Here is a 19,815-nt window from a genome sequence, read left to right on the forward strand (position 1 = left end):
TTCAGCCCTTTCCTGCGCATTCTCCTTGTAAAGTGACACCGTTGCCATAGGAAGAAGTTTGGGGAACCGTCCTGCGCGTATTACCACGTCTACACATTTCCCCCGCTGCTGTACGGTTTGGGTCGAAGAAAATTCTGCTGCAGAGCAGGAGAGGTGCAAACAGTCCCTTCGCAAGACTTTGACGGAAGATGACACGGTTAACGGTTCAAATGATTTTCCTAGCTGTCCTTGTAACTTTCGTGGCGTGCAACGCGCCGCCCGTACCGTTAGATGACATCGTGATAGAGAAGACTTTCACCCCGGAGCGCTGTGATCGTATGGTGAAACCGGGAGACTTTGTTCGGTATCATTATATAGGCACGTTCCCCGATGGAAAAAAGTTTGACTCTAGGTAAGTGCAAAATTATTGAATGAGATCAATTGTGCATCTTCGCACCTGGCCTTACGCCAAATGCGTGGCCTACAGGTCACTGTATGTTTACTGCAGCCACGCAGGCAAACCTGAATTGACTCAACATTTTATTTTGCATAAACTGACGAAAACGAATGTTGTTTTGCAAAATAGCTTATAAGAATGAATGAATGTAGGTACACAATTAATGCATAAGTGAATGGATTAATACATAAGTGAACGGATGGATGAATGAATGAACTGAGATTATAGAGGTATAATGTGATTTATATATGACACACACAGAGTTTAAAATTGTTCATAATTTGAATGGATTTCAAAAGTTTTGTTTGAAATTGTCAGTTTTAAGTAATAAAGATTATTAAATAGCAGATGCTTACAAAAAATGATCTTTATGTGTTTATGTTTATGCTTGCAGTTATGATCGTGGCACCACCTATAATGTGTTGGTTGGCCGGAAGAAGTTGATCGCTGGAATGGACAAAGCTTTGGAGGGCATGTGTGTTAACGAAAGATGGACGATCAAAATTCCTCCACAGCTTGCCTATGGAAAGAATGGCTATGGTAAAACAAACCTCTTTTTCCACTCTAGCAGGAAAGCATCTTGAACAGTGCCATTTTCAAAGTTGGTTGTCATTGTGGACACATCAACATTTGTTTTTGATTATGCACATACTACTACAAAACATGCTAATGTTAACCTTTAGGGCCTACAATACCCATGATTCTCCTGAACTAAGTGCTAAGTAAGTGCTTGGAAGCTTTGGGGTGGGGGTTGAGAGAGGGAGGAGTGAACTCCCACTGGGAGTAATCTAAACAAGAATGTTGAGCCTTGTACACTTGTTGAAACTAGTCTCGTGGTGAAGATAATTTGTGTCTGCCCAGAGCACCTGCATGAATCAGTAAATGAAAACACCCAGATGTGTACAATTCAACTGCACACGTGCACAATAGACTAAATGTCTGTTTAGTCTAAAACACATGAATGTAATTGCAGCTACGCTTATGAACAGCACAATGCACTGCCGATGAAATTCACAACACACGTTTCTTACACTGCAGTGCCAACAAAGCATCCGGTATTTAGACCAAACCATTTGCTCTCTTTGAGAGTAGCTGGTTTTATGTTTTAATTGTTTCAAAGCTATGCTTTTGCCAAGTAACATAGTACAAGAAATAAATCTGGATGAGCCAGACTCAAAGAATTACAAAACACAATAAACCAAAGTAAACGTTGTGGGTAAATTATGAGAGAAAAAGTAAAAGATGTCACATCCTTACAAAGCTGAAAAAAATAAAAATGAATACTCTTACAATATGTCTGTATTACTCTTTGTTAGGTGACATTATACCTGCAGATTCCATCCTCCACTTTGATGTGTTAATGTTGGACATTTGGAACACAGAGGATAAGGTGCAGAAACAAACCTACTATAAACCAGAGAGCTGCAATCGCACTGTGGAAGTATCAGATTATGTACGTTACCACTACAATGGTACTCTGCTTGATGGCACACTTTTCGACTCCAGGTGAGAGAAACCGGTACATACAAGCAGATATAGTATGTTTTGAAATATATAGTAGTTTTGTAATCTTACAAAGACAGTGATATTGTTTATATTTTTATAAGTAGAATTATTTTAAGGTTAAAATAAATGTACATTCTACATTTTAAACTGGTTAAAACATGTCTTAATAATGTAAAAGACCACCCACTGGCCCAACGACGGAATCCAATGGCGTGGGTGAAGGGATATTCATAAATACAAGTTAATACAATACACAGTATGAAATGAGTAAGCACTTTTACAATGATCATGGCTTGAAGAGATGAAGGGAAGGGGAGAGGCGTGATAAGAAGAGGGGTTCAGTGCATGGACATCAACCCCTGATGGGAGGTCAGGATATCATTCCTCAGGATCTAGCAACAAATGGGGTTTTATTGGTTTTTGTCCTAGCATCACAAACAAACTCAGTTCTTAGTACTTTTCCAGCTGTCTTACAATAAAAAAAATGATGATGGAAAAATGAAAAATTACAATCTCTCATCCTGCAGTCACACACGTATGCGCACCTACGACACTTATGTGGGTATTGGCTGGCTTATTGCTGGAATGGACCAGGGACTTCTGGGAATGTGTGTGGGAGAAAAGCGCTTCATCACTATACCACCTTTCCTTGGCTACGGAGAGAATGGGGACGGTGAGAATTCTTAAATTCTTAAATATATAAACGGTTTCTATATGTAACATAAATGTTACAGCATCCATTTATCTCAATTTACAGGAAGTGATATCCCTGGTCAGGCCTCACTGGTGTTTGATGTGGTTCTGTTGGATCTTCATAACCCCAAAGATGAAATCACAGTTGACGTACAAAGCCTCCCAGATCCATGTCCACGCAAGAGCAAAGTTGGAGACTTCATGCGCTACCATTATAACGGAACGCTGCTTGACGGGACATTCTTTGACTCCAGGTAAATAACATATACTTTAACAAAATGTTTTTGGATGGCATGGAACAATTTGGGTTTAAATGTTTGATTTAAAGGCACAATGGTTGTTAGGGCAGGGGATGAAAACTTGCAGGCTTTGTGTTAGCAGCTCATATCTGAACTACTAGCCAACCATAACTAACTTTGTAAACATTTATGTTTGTGTTGATGTATGTTTTAGTTACTCGAGGAATCACACCTATGACACATACATTGGGAAAGGCTACGTGATCGCAGGAATGGATCAGGGTCTTATGGATGTGTGTATTGGAGAGCGCAGGAGGATTACTATACCCCCACACCTGGGGTATGGAGAAGAGGGCACAGGTGTGTGTTATGTGCATGTACATTTGTGCACTGTTTGATCACGTGGTCAGCCTTTTCTATATCTGTATTCATGTATTTTTTCCATGTACAGGAACTAATATCCCTGGATCAGCTGTGCTGGTGTTTGATATCCATATTATTGATTTCCACAATCCATCTGACACAGTCGAGATCTCAGGTGTAAAGCCAGAAAAATGCACCTACCAGGCGAAACAAGGTGACTTTGTCAAATACCACTACAACGCCACGCTCATGGACGGCACTCACATCGGCTCCACGTGAGTTGCCATTCTATGCTTATAGATCATTTTGTTTTGCATGCTAAAGCATATGTGTAACTTAATTTCATTGTGAGTAAGTGAGAGAGAAAAAATCTGAAATGTTTATTTTAGTTTTTGTTTTAACACTTCGATGTGTATGACTTCAGAAATACCTTTGGAAAGACCTATAATGTGGTTCTGGGTGCTGGACAGGTGGTCATAGGCATGGAGCAAGGGCTTTTGGGAATGTGTGTTGGAGAGAAACGCAAGCTTGTTATTCCACCTCATCTTGCCTATGGAGAGAGGGGAGTAGGTAAGATGCTGCTCCTACAGTCACAAAACAAACAGACATATTTTCAAAATATCTATGTTTATATAGTTTTATAATTTGCATAATTCAAACCCCCTTGATAATGTATTTCGTTCTGGAGAGAATGTCACATGTCAGACATTTTGTCAATGTCAATGACAATGCTGATTGTGTTAAGTGTGTTAAGGAACAGTTCTCAAAAATACGAATTTTACAATCATTTGTTCACCCTCATGTACCCTGTATATTACTCTTTTTTTTCCTATAAACATTAAAGAAGCTATTTTGAGAAATGTGTCAGTGTTGGTGTGTCCAAACAGTGGAAGGCAATTTGGGTCAATTATGTTTGGTGACCAACATTCTTCAAAATATCTCCTTTTGGGTTCTGCAGAAGAAATTCATACAGGTTTGGAATAACTTGAGGGTGAATAATGATTGAATTTTCGTGTTTGTGTGAACTATCCCTTTACTGTTTTGGAGATTTTTTTGCAGTTTGTTGTGTAACCACCAGAGGGAGGCATTACAAATCCAATGCAAAGTAATGCCAACAAACAACCTATCTATGAGCACAAAATCATTCTACATAGTGTAAAGAACATTCCGAGAAAATATTATCGTGATATCTTTAGTATTAACTAGGTAAATCACTGTTTAGGAAGCCAACGTTTTGTGCAAAATAATAAACCTAAGTGTTAATACAATCACCCATTTCAGTATTTAAAACCATTAATTGCAGTATTATAAATAAAACATGAATACTGTATCTTGAAATCTTTCATATAATTTCGATTTACAGTAAAATAAACACTTGATTTATTGTAATTTACTGTAAAATAAACACAATTTGGTGATTTTTATGGCTTTGACTACTTTAAACTCCTAATCTCAAGCTTTACCTGAATGTCTCAGACAGGGTGACCTGTCGGTTTTCTGGTTCTGTTTTATCATAAAGCATCACCACTGTATGTTATCCACGATACTAATATAATGATGCAATAGACAGCCAAAAGTATGAATATACACCCTTTTAATGAACAGGTTTGGCTATTACTTTTGTTTTATGTGAAGATGGGATAAAAGCACATAAGGGCCAAAAAAGAAAGCAGTTCTGGTCATCTACGTGCATTAAACATAATTTAAAGCCAGTGTATTTTACAGGCATAGAATATTTGATGTGCTTTTTTAAAGTATGAACCATCTCTGTGCTCAGATGGCGAGGTTCCTGGCAGTGCTGTGCTTGTGTTTGATGTTGAGATGATAGAGATGGAGGAGGGTCTTCCTGAAGGATACATGTTTGTGTGGAACGGCGAGGTCTCACCTGACCTCTTCAGTGAGATGGATAAGAACAAAGACAAAGAGGTGGACCGTACTGAGGTAAAACTGCATCTGATTGTGTGTTTGCATGTGTTTAACTCATGCATTACTAAAGTGTTTAATTTCTCCTGCCTTCTTTTCCTCTTTCGTCCTGCAGTTTTCAGAGTACATCCTCCAGCAGGTGGAAGACGGCAAAGGTCGTCTTGCGCCAGGTTTTGATCAGCAGCGTATCATGGATAACATGTATGATAACCAGGATCGCAATAAAGATGGAAAAATCACTGAGACAGAGTTTAAACTTAAGGCAGATGAACCTGTTCATGATGAGTTATGAGGGCAGACTCGGGGTCATGATTTGTTGTGTGGTTTAATTTTATAATTATTGGGAGGGAAATAATGATGTTGGATTTTTAAGTGAAATGTCGCTCAGTGCTATTGACTTGATGTTTGTCTGAGAGATGTGCATGTGTGGGTGTGTTTTATTGTGTTTAGATGATTTTTTTGTATGTGTCTGAATGTGCGTGTAAATTTGGAGTGATATGTGCAAAACATTACTTTGTACTTTGTAAAAAAAATCCCTTAAAATAAACACATTCCAACCCCCAATTGCTTTACATATTGTCATTCATAAATCATACTACTAATTTACTAAAACTCAAAAAATATTGTCTTTCACAAGTCATGTTCATCAAAGCATGATCACTCTACTGTTTTGCAATGTTCCTTAAACAATGCAATACATCGTCAATCTAATTTATGTTAAGAGAAGTTAAAGCTTTGAACTTCCATATTTATTAAGCAGCTGCACAACACAAATAACGTGTTAGACTTTTAAATGCTTGTGAATGTAGAAAAATATAAGAAAAAGATCATTCAGTATTTTATTATATAAAATTATAAGGGATATAAAGAAATTTTGAATCTTTTCTACATGATTGTTAAACTGACTGTAAAAACTACATGAACGCTCCACTCTGACCTAACAATGTTATTTTGTCTTTACATAAAGCAAATAGCACATAAAAGCAGTCACCAACAAGGGTCAATAAACCCTGCCTAAGTATAACAGGTGGTAGTGTCTTCCAGGTGTTTTTATAATCCGTACGTGTGTGTGTGTTTGTTTAGCAGGTGTGCTGATAGCGACGGACTCCAAACCGGAACTTGTACAACTCTTCTGAACGCACATATTAGTGAACGTGAATCAAGCAAGCACACGTTTAATTCTGCCAAATGGTGAAAACACTGCGTCCCTATACACTCCCTCGACACACAATTTTATTCTCTAGAACAGGAGAGAGAGAGAGAGAGAGCTGCTGCTGTAGTAGTGTGTGAATCCGGAGAGCTGCTGCTGTAGTAGTGTGTGAATCCGGTTCGTGTTTTGCTGTGTGCCCGAGGGCGGTCGTGAGGGTGTCAATCCTGCCAAATCCTGGGAGAGTGTGCAACCGACAACTAAAGTTAAGAAAAGCGACGATAATGGATGACCCAGAAGACATAAGATGAGACAAAGGTATTGAAAACGTATTAAATGGTGAAGTCTTTGAGTGAATGGTATGCTTTTTTTAACTTTCTTTGCATGTTTCCAGTGTTTGACAGGTGCAAAATTAACTCCCATTTGTTAATCTAACACTTGATTGTTATTATTGAGAATTTTGACTCTGGTTAATGCTCACATTGGGTTTTGTGATTTTTTTTCAACGCACACTAGATTGGGAACTTCATCAGGACAATTGCTCTTTAATCAACACGTAATAGTTATGCTTGTGTAGTCTGTACTTTAGTTACATGTTGTCGAGATTGTAAAGTTACTTGAGTGTTATAATGCTCAATATGTTTGACGGAGATTGTAAAACACTTGGGTCTGAACGGTAAGCAATGTGTTTACTTTTTGCCTTGTTTGTCAAGGTTTGTTGTGCGCGTGCGCTGTTCAAGTGTGCCTGCATCGCTCGCTCTGCCAGTTTAACATATTCGATGTTGTTCTGTTGTTGTTTTAGGGAACCTGCAATTTGTGCCCATTTTGTCCATCTATGGTCATAAAATTGTATGAGAATTGTACGAGAAGAAATGTGTAATTTATTGAATTTTATTGCATATTGTAAAACCAAACCAATGGTATAAGGGAGTCACATGGCTATGAATAATGATAATGAATCAGTCATAATAATTCGGGAAATCTTTTAGTTCTCAAACATTTATCTGTAACACTGGGTGTGCTTTCTCATAAATCATCTCTTTTAAAAACCAGGTGTGATCTGTGTGAGATGCGCCCGTGATGGAAGGGGAACATTTACTGGATCTGGGTCACCTAACCGAGGTGGAGCAAACTATTATTCTCAATGTGCTGCTGAGAGATTCTGAACTGCGCAGCAAAGATGAAGGCAGAATGCGGTTAGTGTGTCTACAATACTAAACATATTTGGCATATATATATATATATATATATATATATATATATACACACACAGATTGTATATTCATACATTAATTGTTTACTTGCATTATTTCAGTAAACTACAGCAAACTGAGTCAGACCCGGTCCGTCTGCGCACGCTCTCAGGGGCGTGGTTTAATGATCAGCGCTCAAAAAGATATCAGAAGGGAGGTGCTGATGTTGTGCATGCCTCTATACGCCGTAAGAAGCGTGAAAAAGGTTACATTATATTTTACTCATCACTGTAGTCTAGTGTACTTATGCAAATCTGTGTGTTTGTTTGACTTTTGTATTTTCTCCTTTGTTTTCATTTTTTAGATGTACCTCTGATGGCAATATTTGATAAAGGTAAAACCTCCTCTGCTCCATTTCCTGAGCAGCAAGAAGAAAAAATAAGTACAGAGGAAGAAGGGCAGGAAAATATAAGTGTAGCAGAAGATGGCACCAGTCAGGAAGAGAAAAAAAGAGAGAAGGAAGATGAGGAAAGGTTGGTGCAATGGTTGGTGCACCTTAATTCTGCATTTTATGTCGAGTTTAGTGTGCATACTGTGCATTTTCTGGAACAGAATAATGTAATAGTCAATGTGTATTGCACATTGCAACTATGTTTTTAATCTTTTTTTAGTCCCATTCACAGAGTTCCCCCTGAACCCCTACCCAGGACAAAACTCATCACAAAGGTGAGCGTACAAACATTTCAGTTTGAATTTCAATGTGTGTGCAAGAAAGATGGTTGTTGATGTACTAAAATAGTTTAATACAAGTGAAATAATTTAAATAATTTTCTTTCTTTTAACAGAAAAATACAGTGGAAATAAATGCCGTTTCAAGTCTTGAAGGTAAATAAAACTACACTGAAATATTGCATGACAGCACACAACAAGGGAAGTAAAAATAGTAAAATATTTCACGATGCCAATAACTTATTACGGTCTCATCATCTCCTTTTCTTGTACATCCCAGGAAGTATTGTGCATTCAGAGGACACGGACAGCAGAACTCTTTCAAGCGTATCACCATCTATGAAGGTCTTATCAGCATGGTTAATTGTACAAATACATCCCTGAAAACAGACAGAGTGTTTCTTTAAAGTTTTGTTGTGTGTGTATGTTTCTGTAGGTCGACTCGGAGGGAGACATTAACTCTGGCAGTACTGAACTCGATAACACTAAATTCGACTCAGTCACCAGCTTGAGCTCCCATCACTTGGTAAGATACACATTCAGTACAGCACAACACCACAGCCTCAGCATCATTGAGGATGTCAACCCGGTTTCCATGTGTGTAGATGAATGGCAGCTTGATGAGCCTGTACAGTGTGGGGGATTTCGGGGATGTTGTAGTGTCAGGACGGATCCAGTTCTCGCTGCAGTATGATGTCAAGAGGGAGGAGCTTCGTGTCCGTATAATGCGCTGTCAAGATCTTGCGCCGGCCCGCAAAAATCGTTCAGACCCGTAAGTATACATAGATATGGATTTTGATTTTTCACTTGTTTTGTGATTTATTATCTCTCAATGATCACTGTTTGTAACACCCACTTAGATTTGATACACTTTTTTATACCAGAAAAACATATTCTGGATATATATAAGATATATATAAGGATTGAAAACTACATTTACACTCAAAATATCAAAAATGAAATTAGAATCAGAAGTAAACAATTAAAAAACTAGAAATAACCCTGCTTTAGGAAAGGGATGCTGTCATTCTTTGCCTTTTGTCATCTCTGTCTTTCTTTCAAACACAGGTATGTAAAAGTTTACCTTCTCCCTGACAACACATCTCACAGTAAGAGAAAAACATCAGTGAAGAGAAAAACATTAAATCCAATCTATGATGAAACCATGAAAGTGAGCTCAGCATTTTTTTAATGCATAATATTTCCAGAAATGTTGTACTTCAGCAGTTTCAAAAGCCAACACGTTCTGCTCTTCCGAAATACATTTCTAAACTTGCTGGTTATTTTTTCACTCAACCATAAATTTTCTTTCGGATCAGTACAATGTCCGCAGGCTGGATCTTCAAGCTCGTGTGCTGAGTATTTCAGTCTGGCACATGGAGAGGATGAGAAGAAACCTCTTCCTGGGTGAGGTGGAAGTGAGGCTGGGCCAGTGGGACTGGAGCCACATCCAACCAGCCTGGTACACCCTCCAACCAAGAGTGAGCCCTAATACATGAGTTATCTGTAAATATCTGTACTGAAGATCAGTTTCTTATCACAATACTCTATATCATAGATTCAAATAAATCCAGACGCCATTATCAGTCGAGGGACCATTCTCTTCTCGATTAGGTTTATACCTTCTGGATCCGAGGGTGAGTCTGAACAGACACTTTCAAACCCTTTTCCACCCTGTGACGTGTGCATCATATTATGGTGTGTTTTGCAGGAGATGGCTACCCATTGACTGGTGAGCTCCACATTTGGTTGAGAGAGATTGTCGGTCTCCTTCATACAAAACGTTGTGCGCCCATTACATATGTGAAAAGGTACGTGTGCACATTCCTGAGTGAATGTGTTATTTTTTGTCATTATGTAATTATGTTTTATGTTTTTTTGACAGTGTGGTATTGCCAGATGAAAGTGGCGTCAGCGGCCAGCAGACTCGTGTGGTGCGAGGGTCCGTTAATCCACAGTTCAACCACACCATGGTTTATGATGGGTTTCAGTCCAGTGACCTCTTTCAGGCATGTGCAGAAATAACGGTCTGGAGCTCACAGCCATCTACCTGTCTCGGTGGAGTACGACTCAGTACTGGCTCAGGTGAAACGCATGTAGATGTGTCTAAAATCTGCTGTGGCATTATGTAAGTAAGTTAACGTGTGTATGTGTGTTGCAGGTGTGAGTTACGGTCAGTCTGTTTGCTGGATGGACTCTACTGAGGAAGAGATCAGCGTATGGTCGAGTGTTATTCAGAGTCCCAACAGCTGGGTGGAATCAAGTCTGCCAATCAGGACCAATTTACAGCTGTGCTCAGAGTAAACTGTGTTTATATGCATATTTGACCTGTGACATTATTGTGTAACAATCTGAGTTATTAATCATTTCTACTGACAGATGAGAAACCCAGAGCAGTTACATCCTTACTAGAAAACTCGTTCTTTTAACAAAACGAAAGTGGAGATAATAAACTAGAGGGTGTTAAGTTTAAAACTACGGTGGCATATTGCTGCCACTTACATTTTATTTTTTCCACTCAATTATGTCGTTAAAACGAGATATGTCATTAAATCGAAATAATTTTCTTGTTATAAAGGGATAATATGACGTCTCATAATAATTACACATTAACCTATTACGTGAAAGCGACATGTTTTCTAGATGGACATAGGTAAAATGTCATGTTTTCGAACCACGGTCCGCTGTACGGTACACTCTAAAAAAATCCGTAAAAATAGGGTACAATATAGGCCTACTATATTAATATGAAGGAATTTTCTGTATTCATTTTTACAGTTGTTTAACCTGTATTTTACATTTTGCACTGCATTAAATTGCATTTTAGCATTAACGGAAATGTCCATAAAATAAAGGAAAATGTACTGGTAATTTTCTGCCAGTAATTTATCTGTTTTTTTACGGGATTTCTTTTTTACAGTGTAGCCAAAATTAAGTCAGCGATTTCTCTTCTGAGTTGCACTTACGGATCCAGAATATTTAATAAATGTTTGACTGACAACAAATCCAGCCTGAATACATTTCAGATGTAGTAGCTTATATCCATGAAGCTTCCCATAACGGTCTAGTTCATCAACAAGGAATTATGGGTCCGCTCCGCTACCACAGTGACGACCAGACCATATTCGTTGCCACGACATACCAAATAACGTTCCAGCAACTTAACTTTGTGATTCCCATATTCGTCGGGATGATGTAACATTGGACATTGCTGGGACTTGATTTAATTTGTGATTTAATCTGTGCATTAAAGATTCAATTTTATGCATAATTTAAATAATTTTCTAGTTAAATGTATTATACAAAATATGACGATAAATAAAACTTAACACAGCACTGTACATCAGCATCAGACACTTTATTCAGATACTGAAGTGAATGACATAAATAACCAAAGACTTCAACACAATGTAGAGGATTCAAAGCAGATATTTATTGACATAGATGAATAAATATTATCTTTAAGCTTAATATTATATTCTTGTCTTACCATAAGTTTAGCAGGATGTCCATTTTTTAGATACAACTATCAATATCAATTCCTTTTGAATTGTCTATTAATGAAAACCTAAGTGAGAAAAATATGTTGTTTAAAATTATATAACATCTCGTTAAAACGGGAAAAATATGCCGTTTACACAAGAAAATTATTTTGTTTTATCGACATATTATTTCGTTTTAACGACATATCTCGTTTTAACCACATATTATCTCGTTTTAACAACATATTATCTCATTTAAATGACATATTATCTCGTTTTAACGACATAATTGAGTGGAAAAAATAAAATGTATGTGGCAGCAATACGCCACCGTATTAAACAATGAACTATTTTGCACAAGTGGATTTGTAAAAAAATGACCTTCACACATTTCATTGGGTATTTCATTGCTGGTGAATAATACTGACAAATTGATTGTGTTGTCTACATTGGGGTGTCCGAGAGTTTCTTGGTAGACTATGTCATACAAATATTAATAGCAAAAGAATGAGGAAAAAACTGTAGTTCACTCAAAAATGAAAATTCTGGCATCATTTACTCACCCTCTTGTCATTTCAAACCTGTATGACTTTCTTCCGCAGAACACAAAATAAAATATTTTGAAGAATGTTGTTAATTGAATGTATGTTGGTTTTGTATCCATACAATAGAAGTGAATGGGGACCAGTGTTGTTCGGTTACCAACTTTCTTCAAAATAAATTATTTTATGTTCTGTAGAAGATAGTCATAAAGGTTTGAAATGACAAGGGTGAGTAAATGATGACAGAATTAGTGAACTATCACTTTAAACAGGTAAGAACTGGTTCATTGTTTTGTAATTTTGTTTAAGAGTGGAACCCCATCTTCATACCGGTTTGTTTCTTTTTCTTAATATGATTATGCAGAATGATGATTTACATTTAACTTTGTGTTTTGTAATAGTGCTCTGGGTGACATTGCTGGCCAAAGCCACACATGTAATTAAATAATACAGAATAAAACTTATATAATAAAATAAAACCTTTTATTTAATTAATAAATACACCGAATATTTTTACAAGAAACTGCTACATATTAAATGTTGATGTTGTCTAATTGTTGTGGTGTCAGACTTTTCAATAAACACTTAAATATCCATAAATATAAACGTCTTATTACTTATTTTTACTACATATTAAAGATAAAACTAAGTTAAAAAGGTTAAACAAGTAACAATATGTCACACACCGATAATTATGTCTTGGTCTACGTTTTTACTGTAGCAAATGCAGGTCATCTCAAGTTGCAAGCATTTCTGCAATGTTACTACTGAGCTCTCATTTCACAACACTTTCTTGACGTAAGCGATTTTTTTCTTTGCGCGCGCGCTATTGTAAACATACTTGCCTATATTTATTTAAGCTACTTAATAAAACTCTTCGTTCTAGTTAAAATGGAGCAGAAATCTCTTTAGAAATGCAGTTTTAAAAACCACAATAAAGGAAGTACCTAAGTGCACAGCTGACTGGAGTCATGTGGATAGCAGCGAACCCTCAGGTCATATGACTTTAATTAGGTCCCGCCCACGTGCATTTTTATTGGGGCCTTCTCTAATCAAGCGATGTGATTGGTGCAAGAACTCTCGATACAAGTATCACAACTCCGCTTGCTTTTTAATTTGGTTTCGAGACATTCTTGAGGGCAAACGGAAGAAAGCTGCTCATTTTTCGACAGTGTCGATGTCTGTCTGAGTTTAATGAACCGCGCCGATCATTTCGTTACACCATGTGGTTTATTTTAGCAGGAGTCGTGATTCTGTGGTGTACTATAGGTAATGATTTATGTAACTTATATTATATAAAGTTAATATATTAATATATAATAATACAAGGAAGCAGGAGATATATTTTATCTCAAACGCGCATGAGTGATCTCGTGATTTGATCGCTGCGGCACATTTCCTGTTGTAGTTCTACACATAACTTGTGGCGCAAAGGACCATTGCATACTTGCACCACAAGTTTAATAGCACATGAAGGTAGAAGAAAGTCATCTTTGTGTCTATGTCCGCAGATGCCACACCACTTGGTGGCAGAACAGTTCCAGATTTCGGAAAGACGTACCATGTTAAAGGTATATTTTAAAACAGAAGCCATATTCAGTGATGTTTCTCTAATAATGTTAATCTTGCACGAGTCGCTTTTTTCCTAGGTGTGATATCATTGCCTTATGCTGAGATAAAAGAACCGTTTGAGGCGTGGTATGATCTCGAGGGGAAGAAAAGTCGAATCGATTATTATCATGGTCAGTGATCTATTCTCTTAATAAACTCCTGAAGTTTAGCAATGGAAGTAGATGATGCACTGTGTGTTGCCATGTTTCTGTGTGACTCGTGCAGGTCAGGTGAGCACTTTTCAGATCGGGACTGACTTGGATTATGGTGCCCTCTACAAAATCACTCCAGTGACCACTGAGACAGAAATCAATGTTATGAAGTGTTTCCAACTCAATGGCACCAAAGATGAGCCAGTACTTCCACAGGGAGCCCTGCCTGACCTTCGGGGTTTTCAGGTAGCCTATGTGCTGTTTTAAGATTTAGAGAACATTACAGTCAAACGAATGAAAAAAGAAGTGCATGTCATTGTGTGTTTGCAGTTTGAGACGATAGAATATTACGCAGGTGCTTTGTGTGAGGTCTGGAAAAATATCACAGTGGTTGGCCATAAGAAGAGCACATATCGTCTATGGGTAACGCGTTGGGAAGGAAACGATTCCCCGGCCACACCCTGGCACTACGAGATGATGGGCTTCAACACACTTTTGGGCTCCCACTTCGACAAGTACCTTATAGACTACAGTGACTACAGCCCCCGCACGGACCCTGGCATTTTCAAACTACCTGAGGGTATGCAGTGTAATGGTCTTGTCTGCCTTTATTACAATTATAAAACTGAAAACTAATACTCATCCTTTAGGAATGACCTGTGGAAATTTCCCTGGTCCTGGCGTGGAGCATCATCTATTAGCCAATCCCATTCAAGATCTTGTTTACGCTTCCCCTGTTGGCCACGCCCACCGTATGTTCGGCCACTTTAAGGAACAGTATACTCGTCAATATGACAGCGAGGAGGAACATGAGGAACGCGAGCACAACTTTGTACATAATGTGCGGTGAGGAATTAAAGCATTTCTGTGTTCGATACATTATAAAATACTATAGAGAAGTAGTGTAACAATATGCTTGACTTGTTTGATAAATACACTCGCAGGTATGTTCACTCTATGAACAGAGCTGGTCTTTCGTTCTCTCTTTCTGTGAATTATCTGGCTGATCGATCAGAGGCAGAACTGGCTGTGATGAGAGGAAGTAAAGGCAGACGGACTCCTAGAAAGGCTCGGCCCCTTCCCGCTGACATTCGCTCGGTGGCCATACCTGATTCAATGGACTGGAGGCTGTATGGTGCGTTTCAAGAGGCTTTTCGCAGATTCATTTGGTTGTGTTTTTATGATCAGAAAATGTGAACTCTGTATTACTGTTTTCAGGTGCAGTGACCCCCGTGAAAGATCAGGCTGTGTGTGGATCCTGCTGGAGCTTTGCCACCACGGGAACCCTAGAGGGAGCACTTTTCCTTAAGGCAAGTCTACACACATTTTAACACGCATTACTAATAATAACAGAGGTGTGATGATATATAACATATAAGTAACGTCATAATCATAAACCCAGTATTGTGTATCACATCGAATCACACCCCTAACTAATACACATAAAACAGCAGTTCCTATTCACTACACCATACATCTTTTTCCTGTTTTTGTCCACTTGTGAATTGAAATGAATACCATGCCTTCTTATGAATGTCTTACATTGTTGACTCTTCTGTGTTATATAACTATGGCTATTACGTACTAAGAGATATTTTTCTGTTTTTTTAGACAGGGACGCTAGTGTCATTGTCCCAGCAGATGCTTGTGGACTGTACATGGGGTTTTGGAAATAATGGTTGTGATGGAGGAGAGGAGTGGAGAGCGTTTGAGTGGATGATGAAACATGGTGGTATTTCTTCAGCAGAAAACTATGGAGCATATAGGGGCATGGTGTGCACATACTAATACAACATATGTTCAATTCACCCAAACTTTTCAAATTGGTGTCGCATGATCCCTCCACTGCAAACTTTTCAAGAACTGACCTTTCTAGTCTGTATTCTGATAGTTTATGCATTGTGAAAATTAGGTTTGTGATACAAAAGATTGGTGTGCGTGCGTGCTGGTTTAGCTATATTTGTGAGGGCCAAATGTCCTCAGTACCACAGTGAAATACATGTGAACCCACTTGTGAGGACATTTTACTGGTCCTCACTAAATAAAAAGGCTCGTAATTCGCTCAAATAGTGTTTTTCTTTAAATGTAATAAAGTGCACGTTTGTGTGATTTATTAGGTTAAGGGTTAGGGTTAGGGATAGGGGATAGAATATATCATAAGCCTGATATAAAATCAATGGAAGTCTATGTAATGTCCTCACTAGTATACTCAAACAAACCTTTGTGTGTGTGTGTTTGTTTTCAGAATGGTTTGTGTCATTATGATAAGTCATCCTTGGTGGCTAAGGTGAACAGCTACACAAACGTGACCAGTGGTGATATTGTGGCACTGAAGGCTGCTATCTTTAAATTCGGCCCTGTAGCGGTCAGCATTGATGCTGCTCACCGCTCTTTCGCCTTCTACACCAATGGAGTCTACTACGAACCAGCATGCAGTGAGTCCACACATTCATGATTTAACATACAACCTCATAAAAGATTACTAACATGACATGCACAAGTTTCATATGTAAGGCCATTTCCCTGTTGCCATACTGCTTTATACACAGAAAATGTTACAGAAAAGTAGTATGCATTGTTTAAAGGTCCAGTGTGTAATTTTTTTGCAGGATCTATTGACAGAAATGCAATATAATATACACAACTATGAGGTGTATAAAGACCTTACATAATGAAGCGTTATGTTTTTATTACCTTAGAATGAGCTTTTTCTATATACATACACCGCGGGTCCCCTTGCATGGAATTCACCATGTTGTTTCTACAGTAGCCCTAAACGGACAAACTGCTCTACAGATCGCATTTTGTAAATTTGTTATCCCCTTTGGCAAAGATGTGAAAACGTGTTCTCTGTCAGTCATCGTAGTGCTTCGAAAGGGAGGGGTGGAGTGAGCCATTGGGTTGCAATTAACAAACTTGCCCCTAGATGACACTAAATTTCATACACTGGACCTTTAAAGTAAACCAACATGAGCTTTGAATAGCCCTGGTGCAAACCAACAATCAGGGCTGGGCAAAAATACATGAAAATGTATTTTAAAATAAAATACCTTAATCTTATGTGTATCAAAATACAAAAGCCACACCACGTATCAAAATAAACTACAGTATTTTTGTATTTTAAAAATACTAAAATATACTTTTATAAGGGAGCATGACGTTTATTCGCAAACCTTCCATCAATCAATTGGCCTATTTTATTTATCTCTTCACCATTACACTGACTCTGTTGATTAAGTAAAGAATTTTTGATGGCAACAGCTTTTCTCTGAGTCATGCAATAAATCTGACATATGCAACCAGCTAACAGATCAAATATTCGCATATCCCTGTGATCTCCCAGATAAAGCTTATACCGTGTCTACACCGGACGTGACACGATAAAAGACAATAGAACACACTAGCACCCATTTGATTTTTAATTTTGTCCACACTGGATGCAGCGCGAAGCGATAAACCCATTAAGAAAAAGCCGCTGTCGTGTCATGCCGGTGTAATGCCGAGAAATGCACCCCTGCCAAATTATGCACCCACCCTCCCCACAATGGTTAGGGTGAGGATTAGGTGTTAGGGGATAGGCTAGGATTAGGTGTGGGGAGGGGTTAGAATTAGCCAATCGGACATCGTGTTACCGGTCGTGTCTGGTGTAGACACTATTGGGCGGTTTCCCAGACAAGGATTAGTTTAAGCCAGGACTAAGCCTTAGTTAAATTAGGATAATTAATTTGTTTTAAAAAACATACTTTACAAAAAAAATATTACTGTGTGCATCTTGAGACAAAACAATCACAGTGATATATTTTAAGATATGTCCTTGCAAGTTGTTTTCGATCAAGGCATCTCTCACATTTTAAGTTAGTCTGAGACTAGTCTTAAACCCTGTCTGGGAAACTGCCCCTATGTCAGTTTTGAAGTAACCAGCAGTTTAATGTTCAAAAGTTTGCGAATGCAGGGGCGTAGCTACATGGTGGCCATGGTTGGCCACGGCTACCCCTGAATGATGGATGGCCACCTATCTGGCCACCTCTGTTGTGCAAAGCAGTTTTAAGATGTGTGTCGGAGTTTACGGAGTGCTGCTCAGATCATTTAGCATATGCACTGAAAGTAATGCGAGAGCATTACTCTCGCGTTAATATGATGTCATACGGTGACGCACTGACGCAAACAGTCTGAGCGCTATAGCTGAACAGCTGCTAACCGCTTCGTGACAGTGTACTGTCTGTGTACCATTGAAGGTCATCGCGAGCAGAAGGATCAGGTCAGTCTTGTTTAACTGGATTTCATTTATTAATTAAATTTTTGCGAAAGTTTAAGTTGGGGTACTGCAATGTTTATTTTCTATAAAAAATGCTAACTTACTGCAAATGGTAGCTAGCAAATTATTTTAAAATAATGTTAGCACATGAAAGCATTGCAAATAAATTGTTTACTTTACGTTCTTTGTGTATGTTTTTGACCAGCAAACTATGTGTAATGAAGAATTGGTGTAAATTACAGTAGAAGTTAAAGAATTTCTGTCTGTAAGGATTTTTTGGTCACCCTAATAAAATCACTGGGTCTTACCTGGCCACCTCTAAAAAAAAGTTCTGGCTAGGCCCCTGTGCGAATGACTCATAATTGTATCCTAATTTAGTTATTTGGTGTTTGGTAACGAAGGGCCTACTTTGCATCAGCAACACTGACTCAATGACAAACAAGTCATTCATAAGAAGACAACTGATGGCACCTGTATTCATAGCAACTAGTTTTTAATCATCTGATTGTTAATCGTAAATATAATATATGTGTCAGGCATTTGTTCTTGCTATAGTTTGCAAAATCATGATTCTACTATAAGGGTACAATATTTTATTAAAAAAAAAACATTTTAGCATTTCAACACTAATTAAATGATCAATATGTTTTCGGAAAGTAGCAACAGAACTTGTCAACTTGACAAATTCTAACAAAAACAGTCAAACTGAGACCACATGTCTCTTTAGCTACTGATGTCTTTCAACACAACACATCATGTAAACTGGCAAACTATTAGCCTAGGCTACCAAAATAAACACCAAAACTTAACTGAACTGATAAAAATTATAGCAATTTATGCAAAAGACGATGGAAATCTGGTAGCCTGCATGTTTCTTTCGTTGTCCACTTTTCTTCCACATGGATCTGTTTTCAAGTCTGCTTTCCTTTAGCTCAGCTCAGCATGGCGCTAGCAACGTCAAGGTCATGGGTTCGATCCCAGGAATTGCACATACTTTTTAACAAATGTATAGTAAAATGCACTGTAAGTCGCTTTGGATAAAAGCGTCTGCCAAATGCATAAATGTAAATGTAAGTCAGGGCAAACTACTGAGTAGGCACCAATCAGAGGCCGCATTTTTATGTCATCATGTAGACTTCTTACGAAGTATTTTACAGTATTTTAAAACTACAAAAATACAATCCCTAAAGTATTTTGATACAAAATATGAAGCTATTTTCATCACCCTTATCAAATACAAATGACAAAATACTATTTTGTATTAAAATACATGTATCGTAAATACTGCCCATCCATGCCAACAATGCATTTAGTTTACATACTTTTTGACACATGTTTGATATCTACAGAAAATGGAACAGATGACTTGGATCATGCTGTGCTGGCAGTTGGTTATGGGGTCCTGGAAGGTGAGCCCTACTGGCTTGTGAAGAACTCCTGGTCCACTTACTGGGGCAATGATGGTTATGTACTAATGTCTATGAAAGACAACAACTGTGGTGTCGCTACTGATGCTACATATGTTACGTTAGCTTAATACACAC

The 19,815-nt window shown here is 38.0% G+C and overlaps 3 protein-coding genes across 5 annotated transcripts; all 3 read left to right on the forward strand.

Annotated features, from left to right (window-relative positions):
* The first annotated feature begins 183 nt into the window (after nucleotides 1–183).
* On the forward strand, nucleotides 184–5,724 carry fkbp9 (FKBP prolyl isomerase 9). Its single transcript, XM_057354214.1, has 10 exons — nucleotides 184–391; nucleotides 831–976; nucleotides 1,753–1,942; nucleotides 2,470–2,615; nucleotides 2,700–2,889; nucleotides 3,089–3,234; nucleotides 3,326–3,512; nucleotides 3,662–3,807; nucleotides 5,015–5,178; nucleotides 5,276–5,724. The coding sequence occupies exons 1-10, from the start codon at nucleotides 189–191 to the stop codon at nucleotides 5,450–5,452; spliced, it is 1,695 nt and encodes a 564-aa protein (XP_057210197.1). The 5' UTR covers nucleotides 184–188; the 3' UTR covers nucleotides 5,453–5,724.
* A 716-nt stretch (nucleotides 5,725–6,440) lies between these two features.
* sytl1 (synaptotagmin-like 1) lies at nucleotides 6,441–10,551 on the forward strand. Of its 3 annotated transcripts, none has more exons than XM_057355534.1 (15): nucleotides 6,441–6,625; nucleotides 7,361–7,503; nucleotides 7,623–7,765; nucleotides 7,865–8,033; nucleotides 8,184–8,226; nucleotides 8,346–8,385; nucleotides 8,510–8,574; nucleotides 8,666–8,755; nucleotides 8,835–9,001; nucleotides 9,298–9,400; nucleotides 9,549–9,710; nucleotides 9,788–9,866; nucleotides 9,941–10,040; nucleotides 10,115–10,314; nucleotides 10,391–10,551. In XM_057355534.1, the coding sequence occupies exons 2-15, from the start codon at nucleotides 7,388–7,390 to the stop codon at nucleotides 10,531–10,533; spliced, it is 1,620 nt and encodes a 539-aa protein (XP_057211517.1). In that variant the 5' UTR covers nucleotides 6,441–6,625; nucleotides 7,361–7,387; the 3' UTR covers nucleotides 10,534–10,551. The 3 variants fall into 3 exon arrangements, with proteins under 3 accessions (XP_057211517.1, XP_057211515.1, XP_057211516.1); XM_057355532.1 differs by having other exon boundaries at nucleotides 6,442–6,625; nucleotides 7,865–8,045; nucleotides 8,172–8,226; XM_057355533.1 differs by having other exon boundaries at nucleotides 6,443–6,625; nucleotides 8,172–8,226.
* A 2,798-nt stretch (nucleotides 10,552–13,349) lies between these two features.
* zgc:110239 (uncharacterized protein LOC550326 homolog) lies at nucleotides 13,350–19,808 on the forward strand. Its single transcript, XM_057354294.1, has 11 exons — nucleotides 13,350–13,522; nucleotides 13,765–13,824; nucleotides 13,903–13,995; nucleotides 14,090–14,262; nucleotides 14,347–14,596; nucleotides 14,667–14,862; nucleotides 14,961–15,151; nucleotides 15,235–15,330; nucleotides 15,632–15,789; nucleotides 16,262–16,451; nucleotides 19,621–19,808. The coding sequence occupies exons 1-11, from the start codon at nucleotides 13,477–13,479 to the stop codon at nucleotides 19,806–19,808; spliced, it is 1,641 nt and encodes a 546-aa protein (XP_057210277.1). The 5' UTR covers nucleotides 13,350–13,476.
* Nucleotides 19,809–19,815: the final 7 nt, after the last annotated feature.

Source organism: Triplophysa rosa, linkage group LG16 (assembly GCF_024868665.1).
Source record: "Triplophysa rosa linkage group LG16, Trosa_1v2, whole genome shotgun sequence".
Lineage (NCBI taxonomy): Eukaryota > Metazoa > Chordata > Actinopteri > Cypriniformes > Nemacheilidae > Triplophysa > Triplophysa rosa.

Coding starts and splice junctions, on each gene's coding strand:
- fkbp9 (XM_057354214.1), top strand. CDS start 189: ATGACACGGTTAACGGTTCAAATGATTTTCCTAGCTGTCCTTGTAACT. Junction 2,616..2,699: donor CTACGGAGAGAATGGGGACG/GTGAGAATTCTT, acceptor CTCAATTTACAG/GAAGTGATATCCCTGGTCAG. Junction 5,179..5,275: donor AAGAGGTGGACCGTACTGAG/GTAAAACTGCAT, acceptor TTCGTCCTGCAG/TTTTCAGAGTACATCCTCCA.
- sytl1 (XM_057355532.1), top strand. CDS start 7,388: ATGGAAGGGGAACATTTACTGGATCTGGGTCACCTAACCGAGGTGGAG. Junction 7,766..7,864: donor CCGTAAGAAGCGTGAAAAAG/GTTACATTATAT, acceptor TTCATTTTTTAG/ATGTACCTCTGATGGCAATA. Junction 8,756..8,834: donor GCTTGAGCTCCCATCACTTG/GTAAGATACACA, acceptor CCATGTGTGTAG/ATGAATGGCAGCTTGATGAG.
- zgc:110239 (XM_057354294.1), top strand. CDS start 13,477: ATGTGGTTTATTTTAGCAGGAGTCGTGATTCTGTGGTGTACTATAG. Junction 15,152..15,234: donor AATGGACTGGAGGCTGTATG/GTGCGTTTCAAG, acceptor TACTGTTTTCAG/GTGCAGTGACCCCCGTGAAA. Junction 16,452..19,620: donor CTACTACGAACCAGCATGCA/GTGAGTCCACAC, acceptor TGATATCTACAG/AAAATGGAACAGATGACTTG.